At 38.5% G+C, this 19,370-nt stretch overlaps 7 protein-coding genes across 7 annotated transcripts; 3 read left to right on the top strand and 4 right to left on the bottom strand.

The window, feature by feature from the left end:
- Positions 1–2,404: 2,404 nt before the first annotated feature.
- CBG26084 lies at positions 2,405–3,777 on the bottom strand (the record flags this gene model as incomplete). The annotated part of the gene is made up of 4 exons (XM_045243297.1): positions 2,405–2,475; positions 2,838–3,004; positions 3,046–3,404; positions 3,445–3,777. 4 exons carry the CDS (start codon positions 3,775–3,777, stop codon positions 2,405–2,407), a joined length of 930 nt encoding a protein of 309 aa, XP_045099634.1.
- Positions 3,778–4,713: 936 nt separating this feature from the next.
- CBG15195 lies at positions 4,714–7,155 on the top strand (the record flags this gene model as incomplete). The annotated part of the gene is made up of 10 exons (XM_002642873.2): positions 4,714–4,788; positions 4,836–4,921; positions 4,970–5,264; positions 5,309–5,428; positions 5,485–5,576; positions 5,621–5,714; positions 5,763–5,945; positions 5,991–6,112; positions 6,169–6,250; positions 6,307–7,155. 10 exons carry the CDS (start codon positions 4,714–4,716, stop codon positions 7,153–7,155), a joined length of 1,998 nt encoding a protein of 665 aa, XP_002642919.2.
- Positions 7,156–7,182: 27 nt separating this feature from the next.
- On the bottom strand, positions 7,183–8,709 carry CBG15194 (the record flags this gene model as incomplete). The annotated part of the gene is made up of 4 exons (XM_002642872.2): positions 7,183–7,781; positions 7,831–8,011; positions 8,066–8,584; positions 8,632–8,709. 4 exons carry the CDS (start codon positions 8,707–8,709, stop codon positions 7,183–7,185), a joined length of 1,377 nt encoding a protein of 458 aa, XP_002642918.2.
- A 719-nt stretch (positions 8,710–9,428) lies between these two features.
- Positions 9,429–12,589, top strand: CBG15196 (the record flags this gene model as incomplete). The annotated part of the gene is made up of 9 exons (XM_045243296.1): positions 9,429–9,512; positions 9,564–9,650; positions 9,708–9,796; positions 9,851–9,943; positions 9,988–10,504; positions 10,773–10,981; positions 11,757–11,886; positions 11,934–12,089; positions 12,287–12,589. The coding sequence occupies 9 exons, from the start codon at positions 9,429–9,431 to the stop codon at positions 12,587–12,589; spliced, it is 1,668 nt and encodes a 555-aa protein (XP_045095643.1).
- A 190-nt stretch (positions 12,590–12,779) lies between these two features.
- Positions 12,780–14,550, bottom strand: CBG15197 (the record flags this gene model as incomplete). The annotated part of the gene is made up of 5 exons (XM_002642875.1): positions 12,780–13,068; positions 13,117–13,225; positions 13,311–13,685; positions 13,736–14,365; positions 14,409–14,550. The coding sequence occupies 5 exons, from the start codon at positions 14,548–14,550 to the stop codon at positions 12,780–12,782; spliced, it is 1,545 nt and encodes a 514-aa protein (XP_002642921.1).
- Positions 14,551–15,842: 1,292 nt separating this feature from the next.
- On the top strand, positions 15,843–16,764 carry CBG15198 (the record flags this gene model as incomplete). The annotated part of the gene is made up of 5 exons (XM_045243295.1): positions 15,843–15,881; positions 15,927–16,143; positions 16,337–16,434; positions 16,477–16,617; positions 16,753–16,764. 5 exons carry the CDS (start codon positions 15,843–15,845, stop codon positions 16,762–16,764), a joined length of 507 nt encoding a protein of 168 aa, XP_045095642.1.
- A 110-nt stretch (positions 16,765–16,874) lies between these two features.
- Positions 16,875–18,521, bottom strand: CBG15199 (the record flags this gene model as incomplete). The annotated part of the gene is made up of 4 exons (XM_002642877.1): positions 16,875–17,015; positions 17,330–17,739; positions 18,326–18,421; positions 18,467–18,521. 4 exons carry the CDS (start codon positions 18,519–18,521, stop codon positions 16,875–16,877), a joined length of 702 nt encoding a protein of 233 aa, XP_002642923.1.
- Positions 18,522–19,370: the final 849 nt, after the last annotated feature.

Genomic DNA, 19,370 nt, shown 5'->3' with positions numbered 1-19,370 from the left:
GCCAAGTCTTGTGTCGTTACAATAACAGAATACAAGACTTGGCCAAGCCTCCCACAAGTTTAGGAGAAGCTTACCACAATTCTTAACTAATACATAGAACAATGTGATCAAATACTTGTGCAAGTATTGGCGTCGACAGCCGAGAAAAAAAATAACAAAGTAGTCGAGTAAAAGTCTTAGTCAAAGTAGATCGTAGACCGTAGTTTTTGTTTGATGTTTTGTGAAAATTTTAACATTTTCCAAAAAACAAAATCCAAAAAACACCAGCTTCTCTACAAACAGCGAGCGGTGCCCGGATTTTTGCAAGTTCGGTTTTTTTTCAGGTTCTATTCTATATATTCTTCACGTTCAATGTTATTTCTGCATTCCTCTATTCCATTGTCCATAAACATATTCGCATATACCAAATGAAGTACCGAGGCAGGTTTGGTATCATTTTCTTTGGGATTTTGGTAAATGGGTTGGCACTTGTACTTGGAATAACCAAAGGGCTGGAATACGAAAAGAAATTCGGAGTTATATTCTTCCAATCCTATTATTCATTTTTCACTGCGAGTTTGTTGGATCTTATGGTCGGATATTGGGGTGGATTGCAAAAGTATCAACCGAGACATATAGAACTTTTACAAATAGGCGGCCAAAGGTAAGCTCGGTTGAATGCCTTTAGTTTTATAGTAATAGAAACACTTCGTCAGACAACCTGCCCACTCCGGATGTCCAATATGCATTGAGAAGTTTAGTGAAACAGAAATTCCAAGAATCCTCAAATGCGGACACACAATATGCCAACAATGTGCTAGAAATCTCAAAGGAGACACGAATAAGATTCAGTGTCCCACATGCAGACAGGAAACTATTGTGGAGGGTTGGTATTGGTTGGAGTGTAGATCAAAACTTTTTGTTTTAGGATCCATTGACTCGTTGCCCAAAAACTTTGCTGTGCTGGATATTCAACATGAAAATGAACAAGTTTAACTTCATTAGAAATTGTTAAATCGAATAATTAAACATTGTGATCCTTGGCTCAATTAATTGTGGATCCGTCTCAGATTTATGAACAATTACTCGTACTTTTTCCATTTTAACACTCAGTTCAGGATCATCAGCATCCTCCAGAATCCTGAATTCTCCTCTCAAAACCTTCACAATCTCAATTGTACTAGAAGCACACATTACTGAAAATGACACATGGCACAGTATAATGACAATTGAGCGGCGCCAATCCTGTAGGTCAATTCCTAGGATCATAGTGATTAGAAGAATAATCGAATGAGCAATGATGAGAGCCCAGGAGACTTTGTCATGGATACGGTATACGAATTTGCAGTTTCGAGGCAGAGTGTGGAGATAGAGGATCCCGAAGAAAATTGCAGTGGTGGTAAAGACGATGACGGTGAAGTATACTGTCTGAAATTACGGAAAATTGAACTTTTGACAAATGTTGGTTACTTAAACATGTTAACACCAATCAGACATTATTAACAAAAAACACCGTAAACCCTCTAATAGAAGGGTCATCGAACTTTCAACTTGAAGCCAATTTTTCTCGGTTTTTGTCAAAGATATATAAAACTTGTCAACTAATGAATTGTTAATCATACTGTCACAAACATTTTGTCTATTAGCCCTTTTTTGATATCTTGAATAGGAGCAAAGATAACTTAGCTCCAACTTAGCAGGGGCCCTTTTAGTACAGGTTTTACGGTAACCTAAAATAAGCAACGTTGACAATTCAAGTATCCGGAAGTTGACTTCGAGGGCTTTATTTTTCATTCAAGTTTTAACTTTTAAAGGGGTGTTTTAATAAAAAATCCGTTACCCATTCTTCAATTTCCACAAAGTGTACCAAAACCCCGGGCAAAATCCCGCAGAGCGCCGTACCACCTAATCCAACCAGCACCTGATTACGCCTGGCTTCTAGTTCGCCGACTTTCCATGTTTTGTTTATCCATTCGACTGAAAATTTCAGCAAGCAAAGAGCTCCGAGTATCAGTAAACACGTCAGTATGGTTACGGCCAGTAGTAACCAGTCATGTGTAGTGTATTGGAAAAATATGATGGATAAAACATTGTTGATGACGTAGGTGGCAAGGAATAAAAGGTAGACGAATAGATAAAGTTCTGTATAGCACGAGAATTGAATAGCGTCGATTTTGGGCATGTTCGACCGGTTTTTTTCTAATCACGAATAAAAATTGAGATGGAGAGAAATATTAGAAAATTGCGGGGTAAGGGAAAACCTGAATGAGAAGAGGAAGACAGAGAACGAGAAAGAGAGGGTGATGGTCAGATAGATAAGTGCAAGAAGGACCATTTGATCTTATCGTTGTACATCCATCCTCTAATTGTAAGTACAAAGAAAAGAGTGAGAAAACACATGTAAAAGTACATTAAAAAATGAAAATTAAAATTTCTGCTTCACTTCGTCCACAAGATCCATCAGCATGTAGTTTTTGGGCATGTTTTCTATCGATCCTGAAAATACAAAAATTAATTTTATTCTAGAACTTATAAAACAAAAATAGAGCTATACTCTGATAGTGGATAAGTTTTCCGCCAAATTCCATCCAAAACGGTTAGACATGATTAAGAATACCGTATTCCCTTTAATAGAAGTCGGCCAAACTGCTGACTTTGAGCCAGTATATCTCGCTTCCCGCGGAAGATATCAAAAAGTGGTCAACTAATGAACTTTTTGTGGTATTATGATAAACAGTTTGTCAGTTGACCACTATTTGATATTTTCGACAGGTGCCGAGATAAATTGATTCAAAGTTTAAAGTTAGAAGGTTTTTCTAGTACAGGTTTTACGGTAGTTCTTTCAATGGCATACATACCTCTAACTACAGTAATCCAATGACAAAACGGGCATTCTGCATACCGACCATAGTGCTTGGCCACAAACCGAATTGCACAGGTATTACAAACACTGTGACCGCACTCACGAAACATTCGGGGACATCTTTCAGATGTGAACTCCAACCGACATATCCGACAATTGATACTGAAAGTTTTTCAGTTGCTCTTACACTCCAAGAATCCTACCTGGATCTCTCCACGACTTGAATATTTTCTCCGCTGGCTGGTTGGACCGAATTTCTCGAGTTAGGAAAGAATCTAACCTCTTCAGCTCCCAACACAACCATCATCAGATCCACAGTAGAAAGTAGGCACAGTGGGGTGAACAGAATTTGAACAGCACATATAGCTACAGTATCCCAGACGTCGTGATGTAACATGCCGATTTTAAGAGAAGCGATAAGGAGAACCACGTGGATTCCGAAGAGAATGCTTATGGATCGTGGTCTTGAGATATACTTAACCTTGTAATCTACTGAGGAGAAGTATTGGAATTTTGAAAAGACAGATAGGTAAAGAGATCCGAAGACAGTGAAGAGCATTTTCTAAAAATTGGGGATTTTGGGGTATTGGTATTTTACTCACATTGAAATCCCACCCAACGAAACAAACAATCACCCTCGGTGCATAACCAGAGATTGCGCTATTGATTAGAGCGATATACACAATAACTTTAGCTTGTTTGACAGTGCTCACGCTGATGCACTTCATGATGATCAAAACCAATTGATGAAATCCATAGGAAATCATCCCACCGACGAGAATCGATCCAAAAAGGATAACAGCCAAAGTGAGGTTTTCCGCGACAATGGTATTCAGAATCAAATAGAGGACATAGACGGTGGTTAGGATTACGGTAGCATAAGAATGCCATCGGAGATATTTAACGCACAAGTTGGGCATTCGAAGGATGCACATTTTCATGAGAATGGAATGGATGTCGGGGGGATTTAGTGGCGAGAAAAAGGATTTGGAGTTCTCAAAGGGTGGCAACGCAACAATGAGCTCTTCTTGGAAAAGAGGCAAGAGAACCAGAGAAGACGAAGAAGATGTTGTTGTCTCTGATAAGGAGAGGTATATTTGGAGCGCCCATCAGGAGATTAGATGAGGTTGAAAGAGTATTGATGACGTTGAGGGAGAAAAAAAATGGGTTTATAGAACAACACTACTATTTTGGAGGTGCTCTGGGGGAGTCGCAAGTGGCGAGGGGCACGTATCGACAAAAAAAACTAAAAGAGAGTCGAAAAAATTCAATATTGAGTCTCAATTGGACACCTCCATTTGCTCACAGATCGGAGCGCGTTACTGTTGGTTCTCGAGTGTTATCTTCAATTCTCTGAAGCAGGCGTGTGGATGAGGTTGGATTCGAACTGTTGAATCTCGGTTGTTGTCTCCGATGCTCTGAAGCATATGGGTTTTGAAAGGATCCCATTGGTAAAAGATCCTCTTTCTCTTTCGAGTACTGAGCCTCAAGAGAGATCAACAGGCTTTATAGTCTGGCTAATCAGTACAGGTCTTAGTAGTTGACCTTTTCGATACACTCACCTTTTCTAGGAACTCGTATTCGAACGCCGGATGTTCAAAAACGAAGCATTTCGTTTTTTTTTATCAATCACATTCTATCACCTGGAACTCATTCCAGAAATTTGTATTCAAAAAATCTATTTCCAGTTTTTCAACTTATTATAATCCCCTCTTTCATTTCATCATCTATCCCCTAACACCTAAATACTCTTTTCTTTTTACTCTGTTATCAATAGTAATCATTTATGATCGCACCTTTTCCTCCACACTGATAACACACTAAATTTTCTGTCATTAGCGCTTTTTTATGTGTTAGAATTTTGATAGACTATGTTGTTGCTTTTTGTGTCTTTTTTAGTCACTATTGTTAGTGTTCACGCTGCTCCAGTCGATCAGGAGATTACTGTAAGTCATGAGGGTTGGTTTGTTTGAAATCTTCTCAAAATTTTCAGACTCTTCCTAATCTCACGGAACCTTTGAGATCGAAACATTATGCTGGTTACCTGCCAATTTCTGCTACCAAGCAGCTTTTCTATTGGTAAATTTGAAATCTTTTAGTTGAAGTTTCATATTTTCCGGCGTCCAGGTACATTGAATCCGAAGACTCCCCAGCCACTGCTCCTTTGGTTCTATGGCTTAATGGTGGTCCAGGATGTGCTTCGATGGAGGGGTTGTTCATCGAAATGGGACCATTCCGTGTACGAAACAATGGAGAACAAGTGGTTCGCAACCCATGGACCTGGAATAGGATAGCCAATATTATCTACTTGGACGCACCAGCTGGCGTGGGATTCTCTTATTATAATACAACGGACAAAAAGGTTTTCACTGATGATGAGGTAGCTCAAGACAACTATGAGGCTCTCCAAATGTGGTTTGATGTAAGCGTAGGAGTTGTTGAATCTAGAAAAGTTAACTGTTTTAGCGCTTCCCGGAATACAAAACCAATGACTTGTACATTGCTGGAGAGTCGTATGGTGGAACTTATGTACCAATGTTGTCTGCAAAAATCACACATTCTAATGACACATTTCCTCAGTTTAAGGTAGAATCTGACTTACCGAATAACAAAATCTTCATCTTTTGTGTCATATTTTTCAGGGCATGCTAGTCGGAAATGGATGTGTGGATGACCAAATCAACTTCAACACCAACATTATGTATCAATACTACCATGCAGTCATGGATGAGAGGTATGCTGCATATTCGCTCTATTGTTAATCTCAATTGCTTGAAGCAATGTACAAAACGTTGTGCAACAATGCTGTAATGGAACTATGGACTGCGACTACTACACGATTTCTCAACAAACCAGCAACTGCTCGGATTTGGTAGCGGACATCGGGATAAACAGATAAACCTAACTAACACCTTTATAGGTAAACGATTTGAGCTACTCCATCTACTATACCGGATATGATCCATACTTTTTGTATTTCGCTTGTTACTTGAACCCCAATCTACCGTATCCACCACACGAGGAGATGGTGAAGCCACAGAAGGAAATTTTGAGGAATCATTTGATGAAAAAGATCACATCAAGACAATTTACCCCACCATCTGTAAGTCCATCTGTGTGTCTGTGGGTCTAGATGTCCGTTTTTTAGAATGACATTCAAGGGCAGCCTGTATGTGCCTCACACAGTGATCATTTCCCGTATCTAAACTCTGCAGAAGTCAGAAAGGCGTTACGTATTCCGGATTATATTCCAAAATATGAAATGTGCAAGTGAGTCAGGACATCTGGAGTTACAGGAACTGATTTACAGAAAAAGGTTTTTTTAGTAATGAGATCGCTAAGAACTATATATCGCTGTATCCAACTATGAAGGCGTTTTTCAATACGGTGATCAATGCGAAGAAACATGTAAGTTTTCAATTTTATTGTAACAACATCAAAGTTAAAACAGTTAACTATTTCAGGTCGCTATGTTCAACGGAGACGCTGACACCCTATGCAACTATGTCGAAAACTCCCAATTCATTTACAAAACTCTACAACGCCCATTGAAAACTCCAATGACATACTGGAACGATCCAGTGCAACTTCCAATGGCTGTTGGCCAGGTCACAGAGTACGATGGAATCACATTGATCTCTATCAAAGGTGGTGGTCACTTCCCAGCCGCAACTGAGCAAAAACCAAAGGAGACGTTCCAAATGTTCCAAAACTATGTGAAGAATCAGAATTATAGTACTCCAGTGACGTTTGATAAGGAATATGGGAGTACTACAGTGGCGACTGGTACAACAGGTACTCCAGGAACAACTGCTTCTAATACTCCAGTGACGGTGACAACAAGCTCTCCACAAACAACCGCATCTGTTCCTCCAGTGACTGCTACAACAGGTTCTCCTCAGCCAACGACTTCTGATGCTCCAGTGTCTGTGACAACGAGTGGTCCACCACCAACGACTTCTGATATTCCAGGGACTGTGACAACAAACACTCCAAAGACCACCGCATCTAATACTCCAGTGACGGTGACAACAAGCTCTCCACAAACAACCGCATCTGTTCCTCCAGTGACTGCTACAACAGGTTCTCCTCAGCCAACGACTTCTGATGCTCCAGTGTCTGTGACAACGAGTGGTCCACCACCAACGACTTCTGATATTCCAGGGACTGTGACAACAAACACTCCAAAGACCACCGCATCTAATACTCCAGTGACGGTGACAAAAAGCTCTCCTCAAACAACTACTTCTGATGCCTCTGGACTACAATATCTCTTCGTTTTAATATTTTCTCTAATTCTGAGAGTTTTGTAACCTATACACAAGAAAAACTATCTTTATTTATTTTTTCTCATTCAACAACAGAATCTGAATATCCATCACATTAGTTCCACTAGGTCCCGTCTTCAAATGGTTCGCTCCTTCGTTGAACTTACTCCAGAAACTATAGGAATCCGACCGAGACAAGTATTCAGAAGAAAAAGATGTCATGGGATTCAGAAGATCCTCATTGGAGATTATTGCACCTGCTGCATCAGTTGGACCATCCTGTCCATCGGTTCCGGCACTTAGGAAAGTGAATTGGAATTTCGGATCTTGAGATTTCAAAGAGTCCAAACATGCCAAAACCATCTCCTGGTTCCTTCCTCCTTTTCCTGGATTCTTTGCCAAGTGTACGGTCGTTTCACCACCAAAAAGAAGAGCAATTGGATATTTAAGATCTCTTGTCTGACTAGATCCTAGCAGTGGATTATCTCTTGTTTTCCCAGTGATTAAATCTGCAAAATGTCTCCCAATTTCTGCGGCGTTTCCAGATAAAGAAGAAGTAACAATAGTTGTGTTGAATCCAGAAGACGTGAGGGATTCAGAAGCGGCACGAAGGGCGAAATCGTTGGAAGAGATTATATGGTTCTGGACATATTTCGGAGGTTGAATTGAGTCTGAAATTTGGATTTTTGACGAACCCTTAGATATGTGTTCCTGCCTAACCTTCCGTTTTCTTGATAATTTTTCTCACTGATTCTGGTAAGTCTGTTCCCTGGATATTTAGATTATTCAGAATTTCCAAAATATTCGTTTTTAAAGTTGGAATGACTGTTGGTCCACTTGCAATCAACTCAATTGGATTTCCAATCACATCAGAAATGATAAGAGAAAGGGATAAGCCTTTCTGAAAAAATGACATTCACACAGAAAAACAGACAAACCTACTTGGCCTACCTACTTGGATATTTCTCAACAACTTCCCTCCTTTCACATCTGATAGCTTCTGTCTAACTATGTTCAATTCCTGAATTGTTGCTCCGTGAGCTTGCATAGTTTTGATGGTCTTCAGTTTGTCTTCTAATGTTACTGAGTCTCTGGGAGCCGCTAGAAGAGCAGATCCTCCTCCAGAAATTAGAAATAGGAAAAGGGTGGATTCGGAGTCCTCTTCTTGAATTTTCCGAATCAAAGTTTTGGTTCCAATGACAGAATTTTGATCGGGCAGGTTGTTCTTAGCACCAAAGAAAATTTCAGAAAAATTTAATGTCTCCAAAAGAGCCGACGTCTTTTGCTGCTCCGGTGCTTGCACAAATGTCTTCTTCTGAACCTTCTCAATATTCTGAAGCACATCCTGAGCTCCAATTGCCATTTGAATTGACGCTTTTCCAAAGGAAATTATAATAATCTTGGAGAGCTCCGACAATTTTAAAACGGAGGATTGGTTGAGAAAATTGAGATGTGTAGGGGTAATGGTGATGGCCTGAAGGTTAATATGAGCAATATTAAATTTTTAAGAACGTTAGTTACCTTCTCAACAGCTTCCCGGGGATTCACAGCCTTAAGGCACCGCTCAAAGGCAGTTTTCATCACTTTTCGACTGGTCATTTCTGAAGTTATGCTGGAAATATTTTCTGATTTTTTAACAAAACGAAAAAAACGAACGAAGCCAATAAGATGAAAGTGGAGGCCAAGAAAAGAAGATGATAGGATATTGATTTCATATCAGTGATTTTTGGTACTGATAATCTTTCAGAAATAGAGACTAATGACATTCAGAAGGGTCAGGTGGGGTTCAGGGGGTTCAAAAATTTATGATACTTTCAAAAACCGTAAAACCTCTGATAGAAGGCCCCGCCAACATTTACAACTTTGAGCACATATATCTCGGTTTCTACAAAAGATGTCAAAAATGTGTCAACTGATAAAATGCTTCTGATAGTATGATAAACAATTTATTAGTTGGCAGCTTTGTAGAATCTTTGATAGGAGCCAAGATAAATTGACTCAAAGTTAAGTGGACCTTCTACTACAGGTTTTACAATATAATAACACTGAAACTCTTCGTTTTTATTGATAGAATCAATTCCAAAAAACAGTTTCTCCAAAAATGCAAGAAATAATTGTTTCTTTTTCATTTTACTCCTTTCATGATTCTTATTTTTGCATTTCCCCTCTCGCTGTGTCCAATAGAGCGCACTTGCAAGGAACCCAGGGTTTCTCCCAAGAATAACCCTTTCTTCTGTGCTCCTGGGAAAAAAATGGGTCATTGATTTTTTTTTCTATATTCTGGTCAATTTTTTTTTGGACTAATTTCTTTTTTGAAAATGTCTGAAAATACCAAATTGGATGCAAACCCAATTGAATTTATGAGCAATCAGGAAATGGACAACTATTATAACAATCATGTCGTGAGTTTGAAAACTTTTTAACTTTAAAAATATAAATTTTGAAAATTTCAGTTCACTTTCTTGGACCATCAAAAAATGGACTCAAAATTGGACACATTTGAGTTTCAGAACCATTCAAAGAGGCTGGAAGAAGTAGCTGTGAGTTTTTTTTTTTGATTTACAGGGCTTCAATTTCTTATCTAAATAGATTTTCAGCTAAAAATTCGATCTATCAACAACTCAAAATCATACGATGAGCACACGGATTTGATGCATGATTACTGGAGGTGCCCGAATATTTTAAGGTGAATCTGAGAGACCAAAACTGTACTTTTTAAAAACTTATAACTGTTTCTCAGAAACCACTTCATTTGCAAGAATAAAGCATTCCTGAAAATGCTGGAAATTTTAGAATCAGGATTTTTGAATCATTTACCATGGGATAATTTAAAGTAAGTTGCCCCATTCTACAGTTGTCCTGATTCTCAACTTTCAGCTCATTCCATCTATGCGAGGGTCCCGGATACTTCCTCGACGCCATCTATGTCCACCGACTCCGCACCACCAGCCAACACTCCGAATGGCATTGGGGCGCGAATACACTAAACCCATATTTTGAAAATCGAAGTTGTTTTGAGAAGCTCATAGACGATTCACATATCCGAGGTCATGAGAGGAACTGGTATTTTGGACCGAGTGATGATGGTGATGTGGCAAAGCTGACAGAGGATTATTTGATAGAGAAGGGGCTTAAAGGGACATTCGATTTGGTAACGGCGGATGGGAGTACCAATACACAGGGAAAAGAAGGACAGATAGAAGAAATAGTGGGTCCTCTGATCCGTGCTGAAGTCAATGCAGCTCTTTTGCTCTTGAAACCTGGTGGTTCTTTGATTCTGAAGACTTATCGATTTTGTGAAAAACAGATTCAAGATGTTATGTTTTTGTTAGCTGATAACTTTTCGGAGATTCGTGTTGTGAAGCCAATGGCAAGTCGACCAGGCAGTTCAGAGGTGAGCACAGACTGAATTTGCGAACTTTCAGAGCGTAGAAAACCGAATTAGAGCTAAACTTTTGTAGTTGTAAACTTTGTTCTAATTTTAAGTGTTTTTGAGATATGCGTCTTTAAACATTTATGTGGTGGCGCAGATACAGCCCTCTTTAAAGGCGCGTATTTCAAAAATCTTTAAAAAGTTGTCCACCACAAAAATAAAGGTCCCGTTTTGAAGTTTTTTCCAGCCACTTTTCAAACCCCAAGTACAAATTTCTCAACATTTTCAGCGTTATCTAATCTGCAATGGTTTCGGAGGACATCTCCCTTTACCAATGGATTTGCTAGTTTTATGTGACGAATTTTTCATAATCCGGCAAGTTTCAAGAATGGATTTGCATGTAAAAACCTTTGAAAATGAACATGGAAATCAAAAGTTATCATGGAAGAATAGGAAAAGGTTTATGGAGCAGATGAAGAGCTATGTCTTTGAGGAGAAGTGAGTTTATTTAATTTCAACCTTGAGCTAATTTATCCCGGTTCCTTTAATAGATATCAAAAAGTAGTTAACTAAGAAAATGTTGCTGACATGTTGATAAAAATTTTATCAGTTGACCACTTTATTATATCTTTCACAGAAATGGAGATATTTGGGTCCAAAGTTGGAGGATCAGCTGACTATGAGCTTCACGGTCGGCTGTCGACCTATTCACTGTAACCTGATTTATCTCGGTTCCTTTATAAGATAGTAAAAAAAGGTCAACATATAAAATATTTTTGATATTATGATAAACATTTTATTATTCGACCACTTTTTGAAATCTCTTGCAGGAACCGCGATATATGGGCTCAAAGTTGGACAGTCAGCAGAGCTACAAGGTTGGCTGCCGACCTTTTAGCTTTAACCCGATTTATCGCAGTTCCTTCAAAAAAATATTAAAAAGTAGTCAACTGATTTAATGTTGCTGATATTATGACAAGCATTTTATTGGTTGACAAATTTTCTTTATCTTTGACAGGATCCGAGATATATGGGTTCAAAGTTAGAAAGTCGGCTGAACGACCCCAATTTATCTCAATTTCTGTAAAAGATATCAAAAAGTGGTCAACTGATAAAATTTTTATCATAATGTCAAAAGTATTTTCTCAGTTACTCACTTTTCCATATATTTCTCAGGAACCGAGATATATGGGCTCAAAGTTGGAGGGTTGAGTGGTCCTGTAGAACTTCTGTTCAAGAAAATTAAAGTTTTCCAAATTTCTATTTATTTCAGAATTCCTAAAAACCTCAAAAAGATGTTTCCCTCGGGTACCAGTCCTTGGCTAAGCCTATACGGTCACGATTTGATACGAAGGAATACACTGGAAAATCAAACGTTTGCCATTCAAAATTATATCAATTCAGTAAGACTTGAAAATTGGGATTGTCTATAAAAATCTATTAAGTTCAGGCAAATTTATTTCCAAAGGATAATTTCGACCCTGAATGGATAATGGACCAAATTCTGGGTCAATCGAAAATGCTTGTCACCAGTGATATAAAATTGGAAAGCAAGGATTCTTTATTCATAGAACCAATCGCTTTACAGGCTCTTTTGAGCAATCAGGTAAGTTAAAAAAATTATTTTCAAAAAAAAAATTTATAAGATAATTTTAGAATTCCTCCGCCGATCTATTTGAAGGCTTTTCAACAGTGGATTCGCTGAAAAATTCAGTACCTTCGACTATTGCTCATATTCTATTTGCGCTTTTAAAAGAAGAGGTTGGAAATCCTTAACCACAGAAAAACAGTAAAATCTTTCAGAACTTGGAATTGACAAATCTACCAACAAATGGATTTTGGTTGTCTAGAATCTCTGCTTCTATGTTTGTTTTATTGAAACTCGTTTTTCAAAATATGGAATCAGGAGAAGGCTGGTTGAAATGGCAAGGAAGGATTAGCAACAACCGTATACATGATCTTCTCTCCCGACTTCTTCTGGAACTTTCCTTACTTCCAGATGGCACTAGTATTCGTTGTTTTGTACCTATCGATGTGCTGGATCTGTTCCACCAGCACATTTGTTTTCAGAATGTGATGATTTTACATTCAATGAAGTGTTTGTGATACAGAGAAAAAAACTAGGATGTTCATAATACAAACGAGTGCCCAATGAGAAAAAAAACCAGCAAGAAAACACTATAATTGGGGTGGTGGCAAATAAATAATGGGAAGGTTAATAAATACACTTATGCAGCAGCGAAAATCACAGAAAATAAAAGGTGTTCTGAAAACTGTGGAGGCAATACAGATGAATTTAGACAATTTCAAAGTGATCCGAGTTGAAATTGGTTTCCAACGAGTAGACAACTGGACCAGATCCGCTTGATACCTCTTGTACAGTGATTGGAACAAAGAGGTTTTGGGAGGAAAATGCGACGGAGACTGGGAAGAAGTGGTCAGCATGTCCGTTGGGTACGGAGAATTCGAGGGATCCAGATGGGTTGGAGGTGTCGATCACTGGCATCGACCATACGATGACGTTCTTTGTTTTCATGTATTCATAAGCCCCTTCGCATTCGCCAACGATTGGAGAGGTAGCGGTTCTGGAAAACATTTGGCTTATCGTTTTGGCTAGATTTCTAATAACTCACGGAAGTGGAATTACGATTCTGACGTTCTGAAGTGTGATATCCTCACGTTGAAGTGTGTATTCGATATTGACTTGCACTCCGTCAGACGATTCTTGTGGCCAGCAGTTCACTGTAAATGGGGAGTTTTTTTTTATTCTGAGCTGGTTCTTCTTTGGCACTTTCAATTGTCAAAGCCATTTGATAAACCAACTTACATGAAATAGGCAACTGATCCTCCTCTGCTAAAACTTGCTTCCACTTGAGAATTCCCACATCCGAGTTCACTGGATATGGCTTTCCATTCGGTTTCACCTTGAGAATCGACGATGTCTGCCACTCCTTCTTATCAAGATTCGGATGCACTTGCAGTTGAACGCCTGAGATTGTCGCTGCATCGCTCATCTGGATCGCCACGTTATTGAGATCTGGAGTGGCAACAGATAGAGACACTGTGGCGACGACTTCTCCGGATTCGAGGCCTCCATCACGACTAACACGAGCGTTGATCTTCTCGTCAGTACGAACGTGAACAGCTTCTCGCTTGACACGTGGCGCCGAGGAGACTGGAGCGGTGAGAGAAGATGGACCACCTGGAAAAAATCGAATATTAATTTCCCGACATATTTTTATGTAATCTCACCTGAAAGACTAGCCTTCTCAACAGGCGCAATACTCTGTCCCTGTTGCCTCAAAGTGTTCAAGAAATCGTCCTCATTTGTTGTTTTTCCTCCCAACTTCAACGCCTTTCCACCTCCGATTGGTCCCTTCGGAGCAGCAGGTCTTGGAGCCACTGGCTCAGAAACTGCAGCAGCTGATGGAGTAGAAGAGGAAATTCCAGTGCTGGACTGATAGCTTGGTTTGAGTCCTCTGCTCAACGCCTCCTTCTGAGCTCTCTTCAATTCCTTGGCCTTCTCAGCCATCGCCTGTTTGGCAGCCTTCTCCTGTGCTTCCTTGATTTGCATGAAGACACGCTCCTCGTGAGAATCCATTTCAGTGAAAGTACGAATCTGAGCGAGATTCACGCTCTCACGATATCCAAGAGTGACTACTTCATCGAATGCAAAAATTAGGTCGAAGTCGTGAGCGAGAATTTCCTTCTCGTCATTCGAACGGCAGTATTCTGGAATGACACGAGAGAAGAGGCGAAGGGTTTCGAGATCTTCCAGAATGTTCGAGTTCTTTGTGGTCACAAGAACCACATAGATGTTGTCCAGTGGGTGGTAGACATAGCGAACGCTGTCGGTCTCGACAAATGTATGCTGACGGGTGGCTGGAAAGATATTTATTTTTTTTTAAATCAATTTAATCCTTACCAGCTTCCTTCTCATTTCCTATGAGCTTTGGGAATGCATCGAGAAGACCCTCGAGACGAGCACGAGTCATATCATTGACGAATTGACGAGCCACTAGGGCTTTTCCAGATTTTGCGAAGATGCACGCCGCGATCAACACCATTTTTGCGAAGGTTTTTCACTGAAAATCTAATTTTTAAACGGATGAAAACAAATTGATGAAGGAAAAAGCCAAAACGATGAATTTAATTTTTCTTTCAACTATTCTGGATTTTGAATGCCTTTTTAATTATTATTCAACCGGAAAATTGTGAAAACCGACTAATTCCCGAAAAATCGATTTTTGGAGTTTTTTACACTCAAAAATTCGATAATTAACATTAACTTAATGTTATTTTTGCTCGAGAATTCGATTTTTGATAAAAATTTGAAAAAAATTGGCAAAATTCGGTTAAAAACGGAAGAAAAACGATAAAAATCAGTGAAGCCAGCACATAACTACACGTCATCTCGCTGTGAGACCAGTGGCCGCGGAGGGGGGAAAACTAGTCCCCGCGGCGCTAAAAGTGGAGGGAAGTTTGAAAAGATGAAGCAACTTGGCATATTTTGTCAAAAATGCATCATATTATGAATTATTAATTTATGAACGAACGAATTATATAAGATTTTGAACAAATCGAAAAAAAATCAGAAAATTGAAACTTTGGGATGTTGTCATGGGTTTTTGGCATTCTGTATTGTCTTGAAAAAGAAAACACTTCAACATAAAAAATTATAATGCTTTAAAAATTTTTCTTTTAGTAATTAAATTGATTTAATCAGAGAGTGTAAAATAAAAAAAGAGTGAGAGAGGGAGAGACGTCAGACATGTAGAAAACCAGAGGACAGAGAAGAATGCAATGATAAGAGACTACATTCTGATACATCAGGAGACTTTCTGTGTTTTTGGTTGAACAATTTTTTACTTTTTCTATCTACCAGCACTCCTTTTTTTCAGTTTGAGTATTTGAAAATTTTCATTTTCTGAAGCTCTTTTTTTCAAAATTTAAAATGACGTCACTTTGAGAGGGAAGGCCCCTCCACCCTGTCAAGTTTGAGCTGATATATCTCGTTTCCTATACAAGATATAACAAATTGGTCAACTAATAAAATACTCCTGACATTATGATAAACAGTTAATCAGTTGACATCTTTTTTATATCTTCGACAGAAACCGAGATAAATTGGCTCAAAGATTTTTTGGCACTATTTAAAATGACTAGTAGGCTACAACTTTGAAAAAATTCAGGGTCAAAGTATTCCGCTTCTTGAACGACCATTTTTCTTTTTTTTCAAACACCAACTTTTTTTCCTTACCCAGTATTATCAACTCATCAATAAATTTTTTATCAGCTTATCACCAACATTGTCTTGTTCTGCCGGATTGCAGTTTTTACATTTACAGAAAACGGGGAAATGGCTTCAACAAACCGACCCACTTCTGAGCACATTCCGGTTAGTGTTTTTTTTTTAAATTTTGAATTTTCAAGTTTTTTCCAGGAAGTGCTAGTTGCATCCGACTACGAAGACGCGGTGTCCAGTGGAGAGGAACTTGCAAAACTGTGTAATTCGCTGAAAACTCATCTGGTGGCATCGTCAAAAATGAGAAGGGAGAATAAGAAAAGTGTGTCTAAAATGTTATTAACGAATCGAGAAAGGATGGCAAAATGTTATAGTCGCGAGTCAAGCAGTGAGCATTCGAGTTTGGAAAAATTGCGTAAGTATAGAAGTATTGACGGTAGATATATATTGTCATCTTAGAGCTTAATTATCTCGGGTACTGTGAAAGATAGAAAAAGTTTGTCAAGCAATAAAATCTTTACCATAATATCACCAACATTTTATCAGTTGACAGATTTTTGATATCTCTAATAAGTGCCGAGATAATTGAGCTCGAAGTTTGCTTTCAGAACCCGCAGAAATGCATAGCCGACGTGCCACCGGATCGAAGCGACGGAGCAACTCGGGAAGTGATCATAGCAGTGACTGGAAAGTTTTGAATTTCGCGGTAAGTTCAATGCTCATGACTTTCCTAAACTGATTTTCCCAGTTCCAAGAAATGGCTCACTATCCTCTGCTAATGCAGCTCAACGAGCAGTTAATGGAAATTTCTAGGCAATTGAATAGCGTAGAAGCGACGAATGCTCTTCAATTGAAGGTCATCATGCATTTGTTAAATCGAATGCATAAGGTAAGCAATTGTGCTCTATTGCTAAACATGATAGCCTTATTTACAGCGTCGAAACACATGGTTTCAATCGTTTTTCCGATTTCTTCGAATCTCCATAATTATCATTTTGTCTTTCACCTGGCGTAGGATTTTCAGATGGTTTGGTAGATTGCAATTCAGATAGGAGTATTATTTAACTCATATTTATTTAATTTTGTAAATTTTTCTTATATTTTCTTTTTTAACACATATACAAAAATAATATCTTTGGGAGGAGCCTAGACCTTTGGAATTGTGGAGCGGACATTTCCAATCGTTGAGAATTGTTGAGCGAGGTGGACCAACTCGTTTTCTGTCAAGTATCCGTCTTGGTTTTTGTCGAGCATAGCGAAAATTTGTTGGACATCGGATTTAGTGACCTGGAACTGGTTTTAAGTTTAAACTTTTTATCATATTGGGTTGCAGAGTAATTACAGTATTTCCTCTAATAGGTGCCCGCCCAAACCTTCATCTTTGAGCTCAATTATCTCGGTTCCTGTAAAAAAATCAGGAATTTGTCAACTAATAAACTATTCATCATAAAAGCACCAATATTTCATAAGTGGTAAAACTGCTGATATCATTCACAGGAATCGAGATAAATCAGCTTAAAGTTAATGCTTTGGGAGACTTCTATTACAGGAAACACGGTAGATACCAAAGTAGCACCCCGGCCAAATTTCCCGGCCCTTACCTTATTGGTTGAAGTTTTCTGAGAGAAGTTATACAACTCCAACTGATCCAATCTGTTATCTCCATTTGAATCAATGAAAGACAACAATTGAAGTGCATGGTTTCTCTGCTCATCGGCAGCGTTCAACTTCGATCCCTGGGACAGATGGCTCTTGAACTCCTCATAAGTCAATTGACCGTCTAGGTTAACATCAGCAATCGACAAAATACCATCAATAATTCTATCGTTATTATCTTTTCTAATCTTCTCCACTTCCAATTTATCCACAATTCCGTCATCATTCAAATCCATTTTCTTGAAGAACTGATAATCCATATCCACTGGCCGGCGGCTCATTTCGTAGACTAGTGGAACGAATTCGGAGATGTCGAGGTGGCCATTACGATCCAGATCAAAGCGTTGGAAGTATTCTGGAATAAGTATAGTTCGATTTCTGATGCTTTGGTATACTAACTGGATACCTAGTCATCTCGTCTACTACTATTACACTTGAGGAAAGAGAGAGAGAGAGAGAGAGAGAGGGGGGTGAGTAATACTATAAAGAAACTGGAACTATAAAAAGTCAAGTCAACTGATGACCTTGGAAGCACAAGAGAGATATTTGAGAAATAGGAAATTCAGTTAATCAAGTAATCAAAATATCATGATGGATTCCTCGCTCCACCGCACACTAGACAAGAATCCCATAGAAATTCAAAAATACCTTGAGAAAGAACATCGAAAAAATAAAACCTAAAAATTGTTAGCTTACAGGAAAGTAGAAAAAAGATTCAATTAAATTTTCGGGTATTTTGAAATGAAAACCGTAAAATTTGAGCTCAACTTCTATTAGAGGTAATGCTACATTAATGAAAATTAAAGGATATCTCTCATATTAAAGACGTTGACTCTTAATATATAGGTTCCCAGAAGAAATGAAAAAACCAAGACCCAAATTCAAGTTTTTAAACTTATCATTTTTGGAGCTCAGCTAATTTAGGTCAAAGCAATAGTTACCTTTCCCATCTGGACGCCCTCTCTTCCTCATAAAAATGCTCAATTCCTTCTCTGACAACTTTCCATCATTATCTGCGTCAACCAAATCAAACGAATCTGAAATTACACTTTCAATTAAAACCTTTTAAGCTAAAATCCTACCATTCTGGGCAAAAACAGTGGCCACCAAGACTGCAATTAATCCGAATCGTTTCATCGTGATTTTGTTCTAAACAGAATGAAATTTTTTCGCTTCTGCTTCTGCTTCTTCTTCTTTGCCACCCCTTTCCATCCAATCTCTCCAAGGGCGCGAAACAAAAACCGAAAGTTCTGGTAAGCAATATTGGCGAAATAGTGTTGATTGGAAGAGAGACGCCAGAAGGGCTAGAAACGGGTTATTCTGAATAAGAGAAGCTCGTTTGCTTCATGGTGTTGCGCGATATATTCATTTTCTTTTTCTCTATCTGTATATATTTTGCGTTTTCGAACGAAAAAGCGATTGCGACGATGAGGAGGATGACTACGCAATCAAGATTACGTAACTGGAGAGAGGAAATGAAACAAAAGAAGACAAGGTGAAGAATAATAGTCATAATATCAAGTGTAGGGTCTTTTTGTCAGTCATGGTTTACAGTAAGAATTGTTGAGGGAGATGACTCACTTTTCAGCGAGACTGAAAATTCCTGATCCCCAAATTGCATAAATAATATAATTGCACTTTGAACTCTATTATTTCGGTTCCTGTGAAAAATATCAAAAAGTGGTCAACTGATAAAATGTAACCAATTTTATGATAAACATTTTGTCAGTTCACCACTTTTGGATATTTCTCACAGGAACTTAGATAAATTGGGTCAAAGTTGAAAGGTTCTGCAGCCGCCGCGTAGCTCAGCTGGAAAGAGTTGCCTTCTCAACTTTGAATCAATTTATCTCGTTTCCTGTGAACATTATCAGAAAGTAATCAACTGATAAATTGTTACTAATGCTATGATAGACATTTCATCAGTTTATCACTTTTTGATATCTCTTATAGCAACCGAGATAATTAAGTTTGAAGTTGAAGTGT

Source organism: Caenorhabditis briggsae, assembly GCF_000004555.2.
Source record: "Caenorhabditis briggsae complete genome, chrIII, whole genome shotgun sequence".
In the NCBI taxonomy this organism is placed as follows: Eukaryota; Metazoa; Nematoda; class Chromadorea; order Rhabditida; family Rhabditidae; genus Caenorhabditis; species Caenorhabditis briggsae.
Note: the sequence above shows the minus strand (reverse complement) of the source record. Positions and strands in the feature narration are given on the sequence as shown.